This window comes from Harpia harpyja, chromosome 2 (assembly GCF_026419915.1).
Source record: "Harpia harpyja isolate bHarHar1 chromosome 2, bHarHar1 primary haplotype, whole genome shotgun sequence".
Classification (NCBI taxonomy): domain Eukaryota; kingdom Metazoa; phylum Chordata; class Aves; order Accipitriformes; family Accipitridae; genus Harpia; species Harpia harpyja.
The window spans coordinates 43,284,754-43,302,991 of NC_068941.1; the positions used below are offsets into that span (position 1 = coordinate 43,284,754).

The 18,238-nt window shown below is 40.4% G+C and overlaps 1 protein-coding gene across 2 annotated transcripts; it reads right to left on the reverse strand.

The window, feature by feature from the left end:
- Window positions 1-99: 99 nt before the first annotated feature.
- PPID (peptidylprolyl isomerase D) lies at window positions 100-18,190 on the reverse strand. Of its 2 annotated transcripts, XM_052778228.1 has the most exons (10): window positions 18,018-18,183; window positions 15,944-16,084; window positions 15,382-15,488; window positions 10,699-10,887; window positions 9,790-9,912; window positions 8,044-8,150; window positions 3,964-4,105; window positions 991-1,077; window positions 866-908; window positions 100-324 (listed from the first exon to the last, which is right to left on the reverse strand). In XM_052778228.1, the coding sequence occupies exons 1-10, from the start codon at window positions 18,100-18,102 to the stop codon at window positions 236-238; spliced, it is 1,113 nt and encodes a 370-aa protein (XP_052634188.1). In that variant the 5' UTR covers window positions 18,103-18,183; the 3' UTR covers window positions 100-235. The 2 variants fall into 2 exon arrangements, 1 of the variants encoding a protein (XP_052634188.1); XR_008233678.1 differs by lacking the exons at window positions 100-324; window positions 8,044-8,150 and having other exon boundaries at window positions 18,018-18,190.
- Window positions 18,191-18,238: the final 48 nt, after the last annotated feature.

Consider the following 18,238-nt stretch of genomic DNA (forward strand, 5'->3'; position numbering starts at 1 on the left):
CACTAACTACTGATTTACACAACCACTACTGATACATTAGAAACACATCTGAGTTGCAAAACACAAATTAGTACAGCTTAAAAAAAGAAAACCACTTTTCCTTTGAACAGTTTCTTTATTATTACGCTTTTGAGTTGTAAATGCTGAAAACTGCAGTACAGGGCAAATGAAAGAAGCAGCTCCATTTATCCTTTTGCATGAGTTAGTGCATAGATTTAAAAGTTTAGAAAAAAAATCAAGCAAACATTTTAGCGTAAGCTGCCTTCTCTTTCTCCTTTTGCGCTTTTATCTTCTGCTTGATTCTGAGTGTTTCTGTCTGGATAGCTGCTTAAAAAGAAAATCCATGATACAGTTATAGTAATCTCTACATTAGGTCTCTTATATGTCAAGACCAGGTCATGCTGCTGCAACTTACCCATGTTATCTCATTTAATAGAACTGCATTTAATCTTCTATTAGGTCAGATACTAGCAGCAAAAAACCCTTGTCCCTTACTTTGTTTCACCTGGTAAAGGAACCAGGTAGAGGAGGGTGTACAACCATAGTACTGGCGCCAACACAGAATTTATGAGCTAAAAATCTTATCCAATTAGACCAGGAAATTAAGAAAGTTAATAAAACCCCTGGGAAATAGGGAGATGGTTCAAGAGGCATGCTGTTGACCTACATAAGCAACAGAAGCATCACTGCTGTATAAAAACAGGTTTTCCACCTCAGTGGGCTCTGTGCTCAATACATCAGCATTTAAGCTGTTAGAAGTCAGCATTTAGGCATCCCGCTGGTACAATTTCCTACTGAATACTACCCTGGTTTGTTACATTCTTAAAAAAAGTAAAGAATTTATAAAGAAACAGCTTTATTTTACCTTTGTCTTCAGGGGCTATTTCATGAGCCTTTTTAAGATCAGCCTTAAATAAAAGAGAAATATAAATTAATGTTCTGATAAAATGTTTAGATTTAAAAAAGAAAATTAAATATTGTGATCATTACCAATGCCTGATCGAGATCTTTTATTCCCTGCCATCCTTGAGCCCGTCTGTAGAGAGCTTTAGTATTTGCTGGATCTATTTTAAGAGCCTGTAAATTTAATAAAATTGTCACATTAACATTTCATATACTTCACAGCCTCCCATCTCTGCAAATGGCACAGTTCACACCAGCAGACAATCTCCCCAGTTGGTTTGAGGGTAAGCTGTCAAAACATTAACTGTGTAAAAAGGAATGCTATAATGTAGCACACTGAATAGCTAGCTAATCAGTCTTAATACCACTGCACCAGAAGTGGTCTTTTGTGAAGGACAAGCATAAAATGGGTCAAATGGAACCTCTGTGTGTGTGTGTGTGTATATATATATATAGCTGTCAAGACAAAGGTGTTGCTGCAGTTCAAATTATCCTGACCTTGAGTCTCACAGTGCAGCTTCTTCCTTTACACCAAAAAATGGCATCATAAAACAAGCAGATTTCCTGTAAAGCTGCTTTTACTGTAGGCTAGAAAGATACATACAAGCAATCCATCTCAGGCTTCAGGAACCTGGCCAAGTTCCAGTCATTATGCCTTTTTTGAGCTGAATGGTTTCACTAAGGTTTATATGCCAGCTCTAATGTGACAATATCAAAATAGGAAATACAGTGGCTGGGCAAAGAGATTGTTCCACTATTTGGTTACTTAAATTATTTTTTCAAAGTACCTCAGTTAATATGGCTAGCTAGCTGTTTGGTTTTCTTGCCTGTTGCGTGGTTTAACCCCAGCCAGAACCCCAGCCAGCAACTGAGCACCACGCAGCCACTCACTCACTTCCTCCCCACCACCCAGTGGGATGGGGGAGAGAATCGGAAGGAAAAAGGTGAAACTTGTGGGTTGAGATAAGAACAGTTTAATAGTACAGAAAGGAAGAAACTAATAATGACAATAATAAAATGACAAGAATAATAAAAAAGTAATTGGAATATACAAAACAAATGATGCACAATGCAATTGCTCACCACTCGCCAACCGATGCCCAGTTCGTTCCTGAGCAGCGATCCCCCCCAGGCCAACTCTCCCCAGTTTATATACTAGGCATGACATCACATGGTATAGAATACCCCTTTGGCCAGTTTGGGTCAGCTGCCCTGGCTGTGTCCCCTCCCAGCTTCTTGTGCCCCTCCAGCCTTCTTGCTGGCTGGGCATGAGAAGCTGAAAAATCCTTGACTTTTAGTCTAAACACTACTTAGCAACAACTGAAAACATCAGTGTGTTATCAACATTCTTCTCATACTGAACCCAAAACATAACACTATACCAGCTACTAGGAAGAAAATTAACTCTATGCCAGCTGAAACCAGGACACTTGTGAAGATCATGTTCTTTTTTCTTACTGCAGATAGTTCTGTAGTGTCTTTTTTTTAAATTACTTTAAATAATATAGTTTCTTAGTTATTAGAGGAAATCTCTTTGCATGGATGTGTGGCTTTATTTCATTTATTAACTTTAAATTATTAATTAAAAGTTATATACATTAGACAATGCATCCAGATTTTTTTTAAATCACTGCAGTATTGGATGTTAATATAAAGGAAGTATTACTCTGGGCGCTCATCCTGATCCATCTGCTATAAAGCCTAGAGCCTCTTCTGTGTCAAGAATTAGAAAATTAGGTGTCTGCACTGTGTACACATAGGTAGCATTCCTTGTTTTTAGCTCGACCACTGTGCTTGCAGTTATTTTAAAGCAAGGTTGTTTGACCAGGTTCAGCCGTGTGTAATTCCTTATTTACACCAAATAATGCATGTATTACAGATTGTTAATTTAAATCACTTTTGGCCTTAGGAAATCATAAAAATGAAAGTGTAGTTTCTCATTAACAATTACCTTGAACTCTAACTAGTTCATCTTAGGAAACTGGTGTTCTGATTAAAACAGTGATACACTGTTTAACACTTGTTATGAGACTTAAGCTAAATACCTTACAAAGGTCTATTACAGCTATGCAGTTGCCTTTATCTAACAATTCTGTAATCTTAAGAAAAAGGAAGTGTTTTTTTTCTCCCCCCCACAATGGCACGTATTATAATTAGTAATTTCTATCTGTAACACAAATGCTGTTTAATTTTTTACCATTTTCTAGATGACAGATACCACATTACACAGTTTTCTTACTTCTTTTCTTTCCTCATACCCCATTTGTCCATTCTGAATATAGGTTTATGAAAGTCTTCCCTGTGGTAACACCATCAGCAGGCTAGAAAGCAAGCCAGCTCTCTAAAGACACACAGATTAGCTGAGACTCCTGCTTTCAGCATGAAGCCCTAGGAGATGCTGCTCAGGATCCTCTGCTAACAAATAAGAGCATTCTTTACTCTGTTTCCTTCAAAATTTCTGAGTTTTACTAAATTATTTAAAGTTTCCTCAAATATACTAAATTCTGTCAGTATGTCTATGTCACTGTTGCTTTTTTTTTCTTTACTTCTATTATTTTTCATTATTTCCACATTTATTCTTTCCTCCTTTCTTCCTATTCACTGGTTTCATTTTACCACTAAGCCTTTCTAAAAAGGCTTTAGTTAGAAAAATCACTTGAATTAATAAAATACAAGACCATCAAATCTAAAAGCAAGTATAACATTTTGCTCATACTAGTCTTCCAGAGAAAAGTACTCTCCTCTTCCACTGAAGACAGTTTAACTCTTTGTAATATAAAAATCAGCTCTGCAACCCAAACTGACAATGACAGCATGCATTTTGTTCTGGCAGTAAGCAACAGCCCTCTTCTGTTTGTTCCTAATGAGTCATTTCAATTTCAAAAGCTTTTTAAAAAGCCACATACTGGAAAGTTAGTAATAACTTCACAATCAGCCTTCTACTTTGTTTACTTTCAAATCATAAGCTTGTCAGAAGACTCTTTGAAAAAGCTTTGTAGTTTCAGTCTCCATTTTCTATATAGGCTAATTGTTAATCAAAATACTAAACATTAAATTTACCTCTGAACAACTTTCAATGGCTCCCTGCCAATCTGACAGTTTTAGTTTACAAGCGCCAATGTTCAAAACACAGGTCAAAGCAACAGTCTTCAACTTTGGTTTGTCTGCCTCCTCTGCCACTGCTTCAGAAGCTTCTACATACCTGCAGAAAAACAGATTTACAAAGAACATGTATTAGTGTCGCAACTTCCATTTTGTTCTGCCCTCAGCTATCCTTCCACAGATATGTGCAAACTGGCCTATCCAAACTGGTATTTTTAAAGCAGCTTCAATTCCACTACTACAAATATTTATTAAACTAATATATTAAGACCTACCCTGACAAAAAAGATGAACTCACTGGTGAATGTTTTCCTGTAACTCCTAGTCCTCCACTGTACTAACAGCATTCTTTTTCTTAGACAAATACACTCTTCTAGGTGGCATGAAACCATTAGAATTTATCTCAGTGACTGTTTATTCTCAAAAAACATGTTGCTCGTCAGTGGCAAAAAGTCAACACCACCACTGCACCTTCCATGTTCATGGGAAGCTTCATCTCTTCTTCAGTTCCCTCAGTAATATTTTAATTAGTTTAGGCATTTCTGTCTGAAACCTGAAGCTAATTTTACTTTGTAAAGGAGGGTAGTTTATGAGCATTAGTAACTTCACCTCCTTTGCACGGTCTTCCTTTATGACTTTTCTCCTGAACTTCAAAACTGACACTGCTTCAGAACTAAGCCACATCATTTACTGCATCTCTGTTTCATAGGCAAACTGTATCTCCTTCTTCTTAATTTACAATGTATTAATGCTGTTAGTTTTTTATTTCAAGTGGCAAAGGTCTGTTGTGGGTGTAAAAGCTCTAACTCTTTTAATGGCCTACTTGATAGAACCTCTGTGGTTTTTATTTAAAAAATAAAAACCATGTGTTTGCATGCATTCACATTTTAAGCATGCCATGATTAATGCAGTCTTTGCAGATCAGTGCCTATGTAAGTTCAATTTCTGCATGCCCTGTCTTTTGAGTGTTGAATGGTTTGTATACAACTTTGGATCACAGAAATAAGCAATACTTAAAAAATAAATTAGACATAGTCCCAGTGATTCTTCCACTTGCTGGGCATCATGCAAAAGATGAGAACCAGAAGGGAGAGAAAAGAGTAAAAAGCTAGGGAGAGTTATAATACAAAACTGTTATGTTCAAAACAAATAGAATACACCTATAATATTTATAAATCACACCAAAACATGAAAGACCATTCTGGAAACAAAATTAGAGCTTCCAAGTCAAAGAAATCAGTAAGATGAGTATCAAGGGAGACAATAGGAAGCAATACATTTTTTGACGAAAAAAGTGTCAATTCTTACATATAAAATACCTTAAAAAAACTGGTTAAGCAGCATTAAGACTACAGGCCAATCAGTCTCACCTGTCCCCAGCAACATCATGGAGTGGATCCTCCTGGAAACTATGCTAGGGCACATGGAAAATAAGGACGTAACTGGTGGCAGCCAGCATGGCTTCTCTAAGGGCAAGTCAGGCCTGACAAATTTGGTGGCCTTCTACGATGGGGTTACAGCGTTGGTGGATAAGGGAAGAGCAACTGACATCATCTACCTGGACTTGTGCAAAGCGTTTGACACTGTCCCGCACGACATCCTTGTCTCTAAATTGGAGAGACATGGATTTGACGGATGGACCACTTGGTGGATAAGGAATTGGCTGGATGGTCACACTCAAAGAGTTGCAGTCAATGGCTCGATGTCCAAGTGGAGAGCAGTGACGAGTGGTGTTCTCAGGGGTCGGTATTGGGACTGGCGCTGTTTAACATCTTTGTTGGCGACACGGACAGTGGGATCAAGTGCGCCCTCAGGAAGTTTGCTGATGACACCAAGCTGTGTGGTGTGGTTGACACGCTGGAGGGAAGGGATGCCATCCAGAGGGACCTTGACAGGCTTGAGAGGTGGGCCTGTGCGAACCTCATGAAGTTCAACAGGGCCAAGTGCAAGGTCCTGCACGTGGGTCGGGGCAATCCCAAGCACAAATACAGGCTGGGTAATGAGTGGATTGAGAGCAGCCCTGCAAAGAAGGACTTGGGGGTGTTTGTTGACGAGAAGCTCAGCATGACCCGGCAATGTGTGTTTGCAGCCCAGAAAGCCAACCATATCTTGGGCCGCATCAAAAGAAGCGTGACCAGCAGGTTGAGGGAGGTGATTCTCCCCCTCTGCTCTTGTGAGAGCCCACCTGGAGTACTGTGTCCAGCTCTGGGGCCCCCAAAATAAGAAGGACATGGACCTGTTGGAGTGAGTCCAGAGGAGGGCCACGAAGACGATCAGGGGTCTGAAGAACCTCTCCTATGCAGACAGGCTGAGAGAGTTGGGGTTGTTCAGCCTGGAGAAGAGAAGGCTCCGGGGAGACCTTACAGCAGCTGTCCAGTACATAAAGGGGGCCTACAGGAAAGCTGGAGAGGGACTTTTTACAAGGGCACGTAGTGATCAAACAAGGGGAAATGGCTTTAAACTGAAAGAGGGTAGATCTAGATTAGATATTAGGAAGAAATTTTTTACTGTGAGGGTGGTGACGCAGTAGAACAGGTTGCCCAGAGAGGTTGTGGATGCCCCATCCCTGGAAGTGTTCAAGGCCAGGCTGGATGGGGCTTTGAGCAACCTGGCCTAGTGGAAGGTGTCCCTGCCCATGGCAGGGGGTTTGGAACTAGGTGATCTTTAAGGTCCCTTCCAACCAAGCCATTCTATGATTCTAAGACAAGAAAAAGAACAGAAGGTTATAATGGTTACTGTTGGTAAAAAGAAAAAAACAACATTGCCAGATGGTTTGCTAGGTGAGTTGTACACAACACATGGGAGATAGCCCAATAAGAGCTATTCTATTCCTATCAGTTCTGGTGAAGTGCCAGCTAAAGTATACCATCCTACATAAAGTATTAGATTTTAAGACAAAACAACAGGACATGTCCACAGCAGTTTGACCTATAAAGAAGAGCTAGGACAATCAGATTTGTTTAGTCTAGGAAAGTTACTATCCTTTCCATCCACAGGGACAAATAAACACCAAATAAAAGCTGTCTACTCAAACTGGAAGAGCCTTCACTGGGTGTGCTTAAGAACGAGCAACTGTAAGGGATGGCATAGTTATACCTGATATTTGCCTAGGAATGGGGTAGGAAATGGACAGATACAACACAAAGATCCTTAAAGATCCACTCCAGCCTTTTTTCTGTACGATTTCTAAAAGGTTTACATAGAAATCCAATTTACTTTGGGCCTTCTGTTGGTCTATCATGGGCTTTTTGAGGGAAGGGGAGACGTTGCATCTTGGGTTAATAACTGTAATTAAAGGATTCATTTTTATGCTTCAGAAGGACATCATTTGTTTGAAACCCAGTCAGTTAAACTCAGCTGAAGCATTAAACATGCCTGAATTCTTTTTTTCTTTCATTATTGTTACTGCTAGTGATCATTAAGAAGGTAGGGATAAAGGTCAGTATAACTTTAAAAAAAAAAGTTTTTAGGAGAAGCTCATATACATAAAGCAAAAAGCATGAAAAGAAGAAAGAAGCAGTATGGAAACAAAAGCAGAAAGACTATGATTTTGAAGGCAAGTCTGAATTATACATGGAGTCAGGATGATGCTACGGAGCCTCAGAAAAAATAATAATGAATTAATAAGGGTCACATTTGGGGGTACTCTATCTTGAACTTACCAATTTCCTAAACCTACTGTTTTTTAGAAATCAGACAAAAAGTTATCTCCCTCTTTTCCTGTCCATTAACTACCCTGTATAATATTGTGCTTTTCTTCCCAGTTATGCACCAGCACAGCAACAGTATTAAAAAAGGAGCATTTAGTCAGATCCAAACAATACTTCCTGCCTATAGCTCTTACCTAGCAATGAGCAGAAGACCTATGTGAATAAGTAGGTGAAAATCAACCTGACGTTTTCCAGATTCAGAAGGCTCTTTTTTTAAAAAAAAGGAAAGAGCACAGCAACAGGCACTTTTTAAATGCACATATCATTGCTTGATAGCAGTATTAATTTGGGTTACAGGAACTACCTGATTGAATGATGATAGCCTTACCGTAAACTTTTACTATACTTTTTAGCTGCCATTGCCCAATTTTGCGATTTGAAGAAAGTATTTCCTATATTCTTTATGTCTTCTGCTATGGCCACAATCTTGTCAACCTAATAAAATAGATGGAAAATATAAAGTATGAATGTACTTATGAAAGAAGTCTTGAATTACTTGATGTTTAACAGTAGGATACCATGTCCATCCTCTTTCAAAGATTATAAAATCTCGGAATAAAAATATTCCAATTTTAGACAAATACTAGCTTCAAACCAGTCCTGTAATATTCTCTACTTTATGTCACACAATAGTCTGAAAGATGAAATTCCTAACAGGTTTTCTACAGTATAAAGGGTGAGAAAATACCAGAGACAACATAGCAGTTCAACTTCTTCCCCTAAATGCTGCTACCCACACAAAGCTATATATAAAGGTGTTGGCCGTTATTCATAGAAAAGAAGTCATGTTAACAATCAAAGTATTCAACTAAGACTGCCTTATTTCCTGAGAAAATTTTGTCTTCTGCTTCTCAAAATGGTATTAGTCACCTGAACTCTGCACACTCTCAAACTTCTCAAAGAAGTCATATCAACACAATTCTCCTTCTCTCAAAACACTTAAAACATCTATTGAAGAAAAAAAAGAACAACTGCCTGTCTTTATCAAATCCATCATTTCTATTTCCAGAATGGCATACATTTCAAGTGTTAAGTTACTTTTCCAGTGGCAATAAACAGTTTATAATTACTGCTGTCTATTAAGCAGATGTCTTAAGCTCTGTCAAATGTATATATTGTCATTTGTAATACTATCAGTTTACACTTCTACCCTACTAGAATTACTGACCTTGAAAAAAACTGATCACAACATGAGACCAATGTCACCATGGTTTCTGTAGTTAGTTTATATGAACAAGTTTATAAAGTTAAAGGAGGCAGGCACCTGCCAACTTCAGTTCTGAACCACAGCAAATGCTATCCAAAAACATTTTCACAAGTTCAAGTGCTTCTCAATAGCCACATACAAGGAGTTCCTGGTTTCTAGCTGTAATGGTTTTTTTACTATTCTATTTCTAATTCTGTATTTGGAATCTACATGTGCAGCCCCCTTTTTTTACCTTCTCACAAATCACTGTTTGATTTACAGTGTGTCTATTTCACTTTCATGATAAAGCAAAAACCTGCAGAAGAGCTGCTTTCACCAGTCTGCTCCGTAACTCTCAACAACAGGTCTTCCTTCAGTTTGAACAACGTGAGAAGCACACAGCTACTGGGAATTGAGAACAACTAGCTCTGATGTAGTAAAAATCTTTTAAAAACATTAATCCTTTATTATTTCTAGTAAGGCAAAATCTTCTTAAGGGTGGATATTTAAAAAGTTGCACAGAAAAAGTGTGTAGGTACAACATTAAGTTAGTCATCTGCAGGATGGAGTTTTAGTAATTGCAATTTGTCACTACAGCACAAACAAAAGTAAAAAGAAACGAAGAACAGAAAAAAAAGTGTAATAACTGTAAGTAATTGTGGTTTTAGTTACTGGGGAAAAAATCAGCTGCAATTAGCACTAAAAAAAAAGAGATAGCAATCCCCTCCCACACCATTCTCCTTCCTAAAACTGAATGTCACCATTTAATCAGGAGCTTGATCGATTCTTAAGAGAAAACGCTTAGTGAACATCATCGCAGACACCATATAACTCAGATTACCTACAAGTCTTGCATTCTGTAAAATACCTTAAAAGAAAAAAACTTACATCTTTCAAGTCTATATCTGAATCTTCAGGAAAATCTGGATGAACATCTCCAGATCCATCCTGGGGAACAATTCCCCAATCATCTCCTTCCTTTAGCTCTCCACATTCTGCAATGACGCACAACTGAAAAAATAAAGTGTAAATAGCAATATTGCTTATTATGACAATTTCCCCCCCAAAAAGCCACAACTTCCGAGTCCTCTTTGAAATTCAGTAAAAATGCTTTTTCATCTGTTGTTTGGGTGCACTGATTTCAGAAACCCATCACATCATTAGCCTATCCTCATCAAAAGGCTTTTATCACAGAAATGTTGTGTTCAGAGGAGCAGCATTCCAAGAACACCATACCCACGCTACATGGAGAGGCTGGAAGAGGAACTGGCAGCAAGCTGAGCTGCAGCAAAACACAAGACATGGAAGTTCTACTACATTAGAGAAGACGGTTCTTTCTTAAATTGCCAAGTCTTTTAAAGTTACAGAGGTATTAATTTTTCAAACAACCACAAACTGACATGACCTACACACTGATTGCTCTTCCAGAAGTACAACAACTTCTGACATAAAATTCATAAGAATTACATATCACTTAGGTAGGGTTGTGAATTCCACCTTTTAATTTCATCACCCAACCTACACTTCCAGCTGTGCATTTCCACCTTCACCCTGATAAAGGCTTCCACCCTCACAGCTGTGTTGAATAATAAATCAATTGTTTGTGCAGGGGAAATTTACAGCAAAGGAACAAAAGCCTTTTAACAAGGACAGTAAAATGGAAATTAACACTGTTAGCAAAAATAACTGGCTAACATTTAATAGTGCTAAACATTACACCAAGCATTTAGAAGAAATGAATATACATCATATAAGGAAGAATAAACATTATCCCTAAGTGCTTTGGATTTTGTTTACCTTAACAGGATTTTCTCCTTTTACTTCAACGTTTTCCAATATTTTAACTACACCCATTCCTTTGATCACTTGGCCAAACACCACATGTTTCCCATCCAGGTGAGAAGTAGGCACCGTTGTAATAAAGAACTGGGAGCCATTAGTACTGGGTCCTGCATTTGCCATGCTCAGCAGCCCTGGTTTATCATGCTGCATTGCAGGGAAAAAAAAAAAATCACAATCAACATATAAAAGATCTGTTATAAAACCACACATAAGATTCTGTAAGCCTATTAATACATATAGCAAGGACAGCCATAATGACAACTTGGTAAACCAGTTACATAACAGTTGGCAACTAATTTTACCTGTCATGACTGAAGAGGGCAAACGTCCAGCTCTGCATCTTCACTTGCCACCTAGCAGTCTAGCAAGCAGAGCCACATCTGTGATGTGATGCTGTAACATGTCTGCTTGTGTACACTCAATCCCCTGCACAGCTGCTGAGTTTAGACAGATCACCTGAGATACATGTGAAGTTCCTCACTGGATTATTCAAGACCACTGGCCTCAAGAAACAAAGCTAAACACCACTTAAACCAACTTTAATGTTACACCGTCAAGATGGGTATGTACTGTTAATTTTATAAGGGCTACTCACAGAAAGTATGTTGAAAAACTGTGGCTTTTAGGGGACTGTGGTCTTTATTATTTAAAGGTTGGGGGGGGGGGTTTAACTCCTTCACTTTCCTAGAGAGAGTTTTTATTCTGCTGGGATTTTTAACCATCTAATTATTTTGGCTCATGCTACCAGGCCGCAAACTAATAAAAATTTATTAAACAGCCCAACATGAGAAGATACTGTTTATTTTGTTTGCCATAAGTACTTTTTCCTTCTTTGAAATAGGAATTATATTGCTCCATCATGCAGATTATTTCATTTTCACTTGTACTGCAAAAATGTACTTTTTGTATGTGTTGTGAATCTCTTGTTAAACTGGCATGACCCAGCTATTAAGATATTATTCTCCCCAAGCTGATCTGGTTATTAAATGCAAGGAACTCCATTTAATATAAGTCAGTATATTCTACCAAGACACTGGTACATGTCTGAAGCATGCACGCTGTGGTATTCCTAAGAAACTTGATACTGTAAGGAGGATGGGAGGGAAAAAAAAAAAAAGCATGACTGCACAGAGGAGACGGGAGCAGAAATTGCTGTGAAGCAGACCTCACAGCTCAACGGGAGGTTGATTACTTTGAGACAACACTCTGAGACAGCTGTATTTAAGCATCCAATTTGTCCCTTATAGTCTCTACCACTTTGAAGAACCTGTTGTTTTGAAAACTGTTTTCCCACACAGTGTTTAGATTTTCATGGTAGTAGGGAGAACTCCTTGCCTGAGGTGTTCATCTGGTCATACGGCACAATGAATCTGAATCTTTCAACCAGGATTTGGCTCAGGAACTCTGGGAAAAGGTTGTACAGCCAAGAGCTAGAGTTGCACCCAGCCAACAGAGAACTACTGGAATAAGTTTGGCTTTATCTCTTCTAATCTTGAAACTCATCCTGGGAATCAAGAGATGGCAAATGACAGAGTAGAAGCCTGTGATCCACAGCAAGAGAAGGCATCTGGTAGCAAGCCTGCAGGAATGCAGCCTCCAAAAGAAACATCTGACATTTCGTATCGTAGTTGCTGGCAAACAAGTTAATCACAAAGGTTCTGCCATAGGAGACTTTTGCAAAGAGCATTTGAGGCTGGTCACTGATTCACTGCACAAGAGGCAGAATAAGACCTGTAAATCTTACCTTTTTTTTTTTTTTTTTTCCAATTACAACTAATGCTAATGGTTTGTAAACAAAGAGCCAAGTAACAGTAAGCTCTGGTGTTGCCTTACACTTGCATGTTTACCTTTTGTCTGTAAAGACTTGGAGGACAAGCTGGAAAGTTACATACAGCAGTCTGGCGGCTCTGATCTTCACACTTAACATGCAACCCCATTTCCTTTGGGACCAAGTCTCAACATTAGTCTCATGATGAGAGTCCCTATTTATAAACAAAACTGTTGTCACTCATGCATTTTCTTGCCATGAGTGTTTTGAACACTGCAGAGTACGGTAGTCTTTCCCGTGATGGTTTCTGCTTGTCATTTTGTAAGCTTATAAAGCAAGTAAAAAAGTCCAGACGAAAACAGATTCTCTGACAGATTCAAGGCTTGCAAAACTATACCATGGTAACAACACTGCTTGAGGACTAAGTAAGTTCGGTGTTCCACAACAGCACAGCCATTAGCTGGAGAAGTAACACCAAAAAAAGCCTAGTGGGATTGATCTGACATGGTTAAGCTGACTACAAAGTCTTGCAGTTTATTGCAATTTACAAGAAACCATACAAACAACACAAGAACAAACAGGTAGCTCCAGTGTCCTCAAGTGTCAAAAAAACCAACTCATCATTGACCAAGACAGTGGTTTGATGAGACTTTGCAGGACTGCTAGATTAAGTGCAAGATCCAGTGAATTTCTATGTAGTAGAGGCATTTTAACTCCCACTAAAATCCTAACATACTTGGCCAACAGATGATGGGAACTGAGCTCCCAGACTCTGTTACAAGATCCAAGTGAGTTCTTCAACTCATCCCTGGCACACTGACAACTTTTGTTATAGCTGAGCAGTCAGAGAAGTACAGAAGTGGGGATCATTTGCATTCCATTCATAATTACCTCCAGATCTCACTTGACAGTACAACTAAAAAAGGAACGATGACACCAAGTCTCCTTCTTCAGGGAGCTAGAGATCCTGTGACAAGGACCAATGCAGAAGAGTAACTTTAAGCAGAAGTGCTATGGGCATCACCATAGCAAGTGTCAGACTTCAGAGAACATCTCTCACAACTATAATTAACTCTATGATGAATTCTGGAGCTACATTTCCAGTTATTGCTCCAACCTTGGCCGTGGACTTTGATGCCTGATTAGTGGGGGATTGCCGTATTTTCTTTTCCTAAAATACTGTTTGGTGGCAAGCACAATTGAAGTCAGGGCTTTGTCTTAACCATGGGACAACAATGTCTGTAAGTTTTTTAGTCAGTCTTGTTGAGGAGTCATTCATATGCTATCACATAATAGCACGATATGAAAACAGTTCATGCCAATGCTGAGAATTGTTACACCTACAGCAGCAGGTGTCTTGGCTGTTGTAAGGGGTACTTGCAGAACATGTTATTTTTGTTGTTTCCAAGTAGTACTCCCACGCAGGTTGAAGATGCAATTACTGATAGTTCAAGCACAGGGGCTTTTTCCAGCCACACAGCCCTTTATGTACAGCTGAGAACACGGATGAGCACTCAGAACAATTATAATGGTTGCCACTTTTCTCCAGAATAGCTAAGTCTGCTAGCCAAAAAATATAAGTCACAGTGTACAGGTAATACTTAATTTTGGAGATCTTCAGATACTGTATACGTTGCAGGCTTAAGGTACACAGACCTGCTGTACAGTATGGTCAAAAGCAGTCTTCTTCCCTTTCTGGAATACCCATTTTTAAAGAAAGGTAGAACTAAAATGCTTAAGAAAAGGATTTAAAAATACAGAAGGCAAACATTTCTTCTTTAAAAGCACAAAGAAGAACTCAATCTTATGTCAAAAGACAGATCCTGGAGGCATCAGCTGCGTTTGATTTTGATGACAGAGAAGCCTGAGGAATGGTAATGGACATTTTGACGGTTATGCCTTTGCAAAAGAAACAAGAAAAGACATGGGGCGCATCCTGAGAAAACTGTTGTTCAAAAACTGTACTACTTGTGTGTGTAAAGCACATGCACCTGCAGTCTTCCTGGTGTCACTAGATGCCGATTTTGAGGACAAAGACGGTTTTAGAATTTCCTACTTTTGCAGCACAGCTCCCTCCTCTCTTCCCGCAGCTGGGCTGACAAAACCGCTTGTGGGACCGCACTAATGGTTGCTAGTAATGAAATAGTGAGCTGTGATACAGGAGTGGGAATAAGTAATGGGAGGGGTAGGAATTTCTGCCATCAAAGCCAGCATCTCTTAAAATGACATCCTCAAATCGAGACCTTTGCATATTGAAAAACTTGCTTTGTTCACAGCACATTTTCCCAACATTCTGGGTGAAAAAAAGCCATTCGTAAAAAGCCTTTTACTTCTCATATCATTGAAAGTAACTGTAGTGGGGAAAATGCTTTCTTTTAAATTTTTCTTTGGATTAATTCTGCAATCTACCATGGATTCCCCACTTCTTAAGAAAGCTATTTCTCACATCTAGTCTTATGAATATTATTAGTATATGGAAAAAAAAAAAAAGCATAAAATCCATTTAACGCTAACATACTGTATATGCTTCAGTGACAAAATCTGCCACTCTTTTAAAATAATATCCCTACTTTGATGACAACTGAAATATTGCTTCAAATTAATTTCTGATTGTGCAATTAAAAAGAAAATCTAAACTATGGTTGTCTTTGTCTTAATGAGGTTGACCTTATTTTATATGTATTCATACATGTATTTGTTCTGTATTCTACAAAGACTTTAAGGACAAACTAATTTGGGGCTTTTTTGCTGCATTCTTTCCACTGCTTAAAAATACATTGGACTAAAGAGCACTAATGCTGAACCTGAAGAAAAATAAAAATAACTGAAACTTCAAAAACTTAATACAATTGCTATTTTCAATACAGTACCTTATAATGAAAGTTTTCATCTTCAAATTTTTCACCATATATACTTTCTCCACCTGTGCCATTTTGGTTTGAGAAATCTCCACCTTGGACCATAAATTGCTTAATAACTGCAAAAGAAAATTATTATAAAATATAGCATCAAGGTGGGAAAGGCATGAAGAAAAACAATTCAGAGATGAAGAGCAATCCCTGTCACAAGCACCTGCACCTAAATAAAACCAAAACCCACCTTTTATCTATCAAGTGTCCCCTAAGTACTCCTTTTCAGTTAAGTGGACATCACTTGATATTTAATCCTTTACCTGAAATCCAGTTCAACCTATTCGCAACTCATAGTACACTTGTTTTACTATTACTAACTTACTAGTAAATTTATAATTTACTATTGTCAATGCATGGTGAGAACATCTAGTCACTAGAAGGATCAAAAAGTCAAAAACTTACATTCAGTCAAGTTATTTCTTAAACAAGTGCTCTGAAATATTATTTAACATTATTTCAAATACTGATAATGGAGGACTTCTGTTACCAACAGGAAAACAGAGGATTTCATAGAACTTACTTCTGTGGAAGGGACATCCTTTATAATGGAGAGGTTTTCCAGTGGTAGGCCCTGTTCCCTTCTCTCCTGTACATAACGCACGGAAATTTTCAGAAGTTTTAGGTACAACGTCAGCAAATAATTCAAAGACAATGCGTCCAACTGAAATGACAGAGAATGAGACATATTTTTAAGTCCCGTCCTTGGCATGGTGATGTCTGGAGCATTACAGGGCAAAGGAAATTAATGTTTCAGACTTCATTATTTTTATTTAGATTACTGTTGAATTTAAATTTTGTGGTTGTTCTACGGCAATCGCTGGCAGAGTTACGTTAAGTTTTTAGCAAGGTTATTAGCAACAATGAATTCCACTATTAAGAATAAATCAGGGGGAATACAGATTCTGCCAAAAGCTACCAAAAATGCCAAATGCATTTTCTGCCAAAAAATCTGCGTGGGAAGTCACACACACATATATTAAAGCCAAATTATGTATTTTAACATGCATTCTTATTTTATGTCTATTTTAACATACATATGTAGCTCGTGCAGTCAAAAAAAGATACAATTAAAAAAAGACTGTTTTGTGGAGACTTTTATTTGACCTTACACCTCACTTACACCTCATTCTGTTAAAGCCCCAATTTTACTACGACACTGTAATGCTTAACACGCATATGGGTAATGGCTATTTACAGTTACAAACGCTACAAGCAATCATTAAATCCAAACATGTACATGTTTTAACTAAAGGAACTGAAACCTGAGTAGCTAACAGATCCTGTAATAGTCAATAAATGGATTCTGTGTCAAATCCTCATCTTTTAACAAACTGGCTTCTCGGAGAGCTATTTCTCACTCCTAGCAGCCGCCATCAGTTGATGCTCCCGCTTTCTCATCAGCCTCACAGTCAATTAGTTAACATAACTTCACTCTCCTGGAAGCTAAATGTAAATATATTAGTTCTAATTAATACAGGAATGAAAACAAATTAGACAACTGAAAGTCAATAAAAGGCAAATCGTCTTACAGACTTTCTTCTTTTATTCTTTTGAGTAGCAGAATGAATAAATGAGAGGCAGCATCTTGGCAAAAAGGCAGCATCTGTCTTCACCCAAGCAAATTTCGAAAACCTATGCTTTCAACTACTACCCCAGCTTCCACGTTGCTGTTTCCTTATTTCCATTTTGACCGTTTGCCCAGATTTTGGAATGACCTCTGGCAACACCGTCGATGCCAAGAGAACAACCGGGACCGCCAGTTTGCCTCAGCTTTTACCTCCGCAGACCACCACTACCCGGCGCACCCCCGGCCGGCAGCGGCGGCGGCAACAGGAGCCAGGTAAGGCCTGGCATGCTGCAGCACCTCCCCAAGTCATGGCGGGCGGTGGGCACGGCTTGAAGCCAGCAGTGGCAGCCCGAGGCGGGGGTCGCTGTGATGGCGGCCGTCGCTGCGATGGTGGCCGAGGTGGGCACACGAGCAGCACGTGGAAGCAGGACACACGGGCAGCACGTGGAAGCCCGCCTGCCGGAGCCGGCCGCCGCCATGGGCATGCCGGGGACTGTAGGGCTCTGCCGTGCTCGGTAGGGCGCGGCTGTGAAGGGAACGTGTCGCAGGGGGTCCCTACCGGCGTAGGCACAGAGGTACCTGCTCCCCTGCGCCACCCGCGGGTATGTCCCTCGGCTGGGAAGCCACGGGGAACGGGGTGCCGATGCAGCCACGTTGCCTTTCTCTCTATTTGCCTCGGGCCTGTTCGTTCTGGCGGGAAAACCTCGGAGGGAGCGCGCAGGGCCCCGCGGGGCGGCCCCTTCCCCCCGCCCCACAGCAGGCCCGTTCGCGGCGGGGCCGTGTTTCTCCTCCTCCCGGGCGGGGACAGCGCCCGGCCCGGCGCCACCGGAGCCCAACAGTCCCTCCCCGTCGAGAACGTTCGGCCCCGCCGCCTGGCCCGGGCATGGGCCGTGCCGCTGCCGCCCGCTCCCCGCGGCCCGGCCCGCGCCTGGCGCGTTCCGCACAGGGGTGTCCCGGCCCCGGCCCCCCCCGCGCGGGCCTCGCCCCCGCTCCCCGCCGCCAGGGCCCCTTCCCGCCCCCTCCCCACCTCGCTCGCCCCCGATGTCCACATCGAAGAAGACGCGGGGGTTGCAGGGCTTGCTGGGCCGGCCGAGAGGGGACGGGTGCGACATATCGCGGCTCCCCGCTGCAGCGGCGGCTCCGCCTACTCGGCCGCCCGCGATTCCGGCCGCCGCGGGGTCGGGGCCGCTCCCTGCTCCTCCCACCGGCGGGGGCGGGCGGCGGCCGCCGGCGAGGGGGGAAGAAACC

What these genes read in the sequence shown, in the direction of transcription:
- PPID (XM_052778228.1), bottom strand. Translation starts at nt 18,102, where the DNA reads ATGTCGCACCCGTCCCCTCTCGGCCGGCCCAGCAAGCCCTGCAACCCC. An exon ending in GGACATCGGGGGCGAGCGAG is followed by an intron (nt 16,085 to 18,017) that starts GTGGGGAGGGGG and finishes CTGTCATTTCAG; the next exon opens with TTGGACGCATTGTCTTTGAA. An exon ending in AAGATCTCGATCAGGCATTG is followed by an intron (nt 909 to 990) that starts GTAATGATCACA and finishes CTTTTATTTAAG; the next exon opens with GCTGATCTTAAAAAGGCTCA.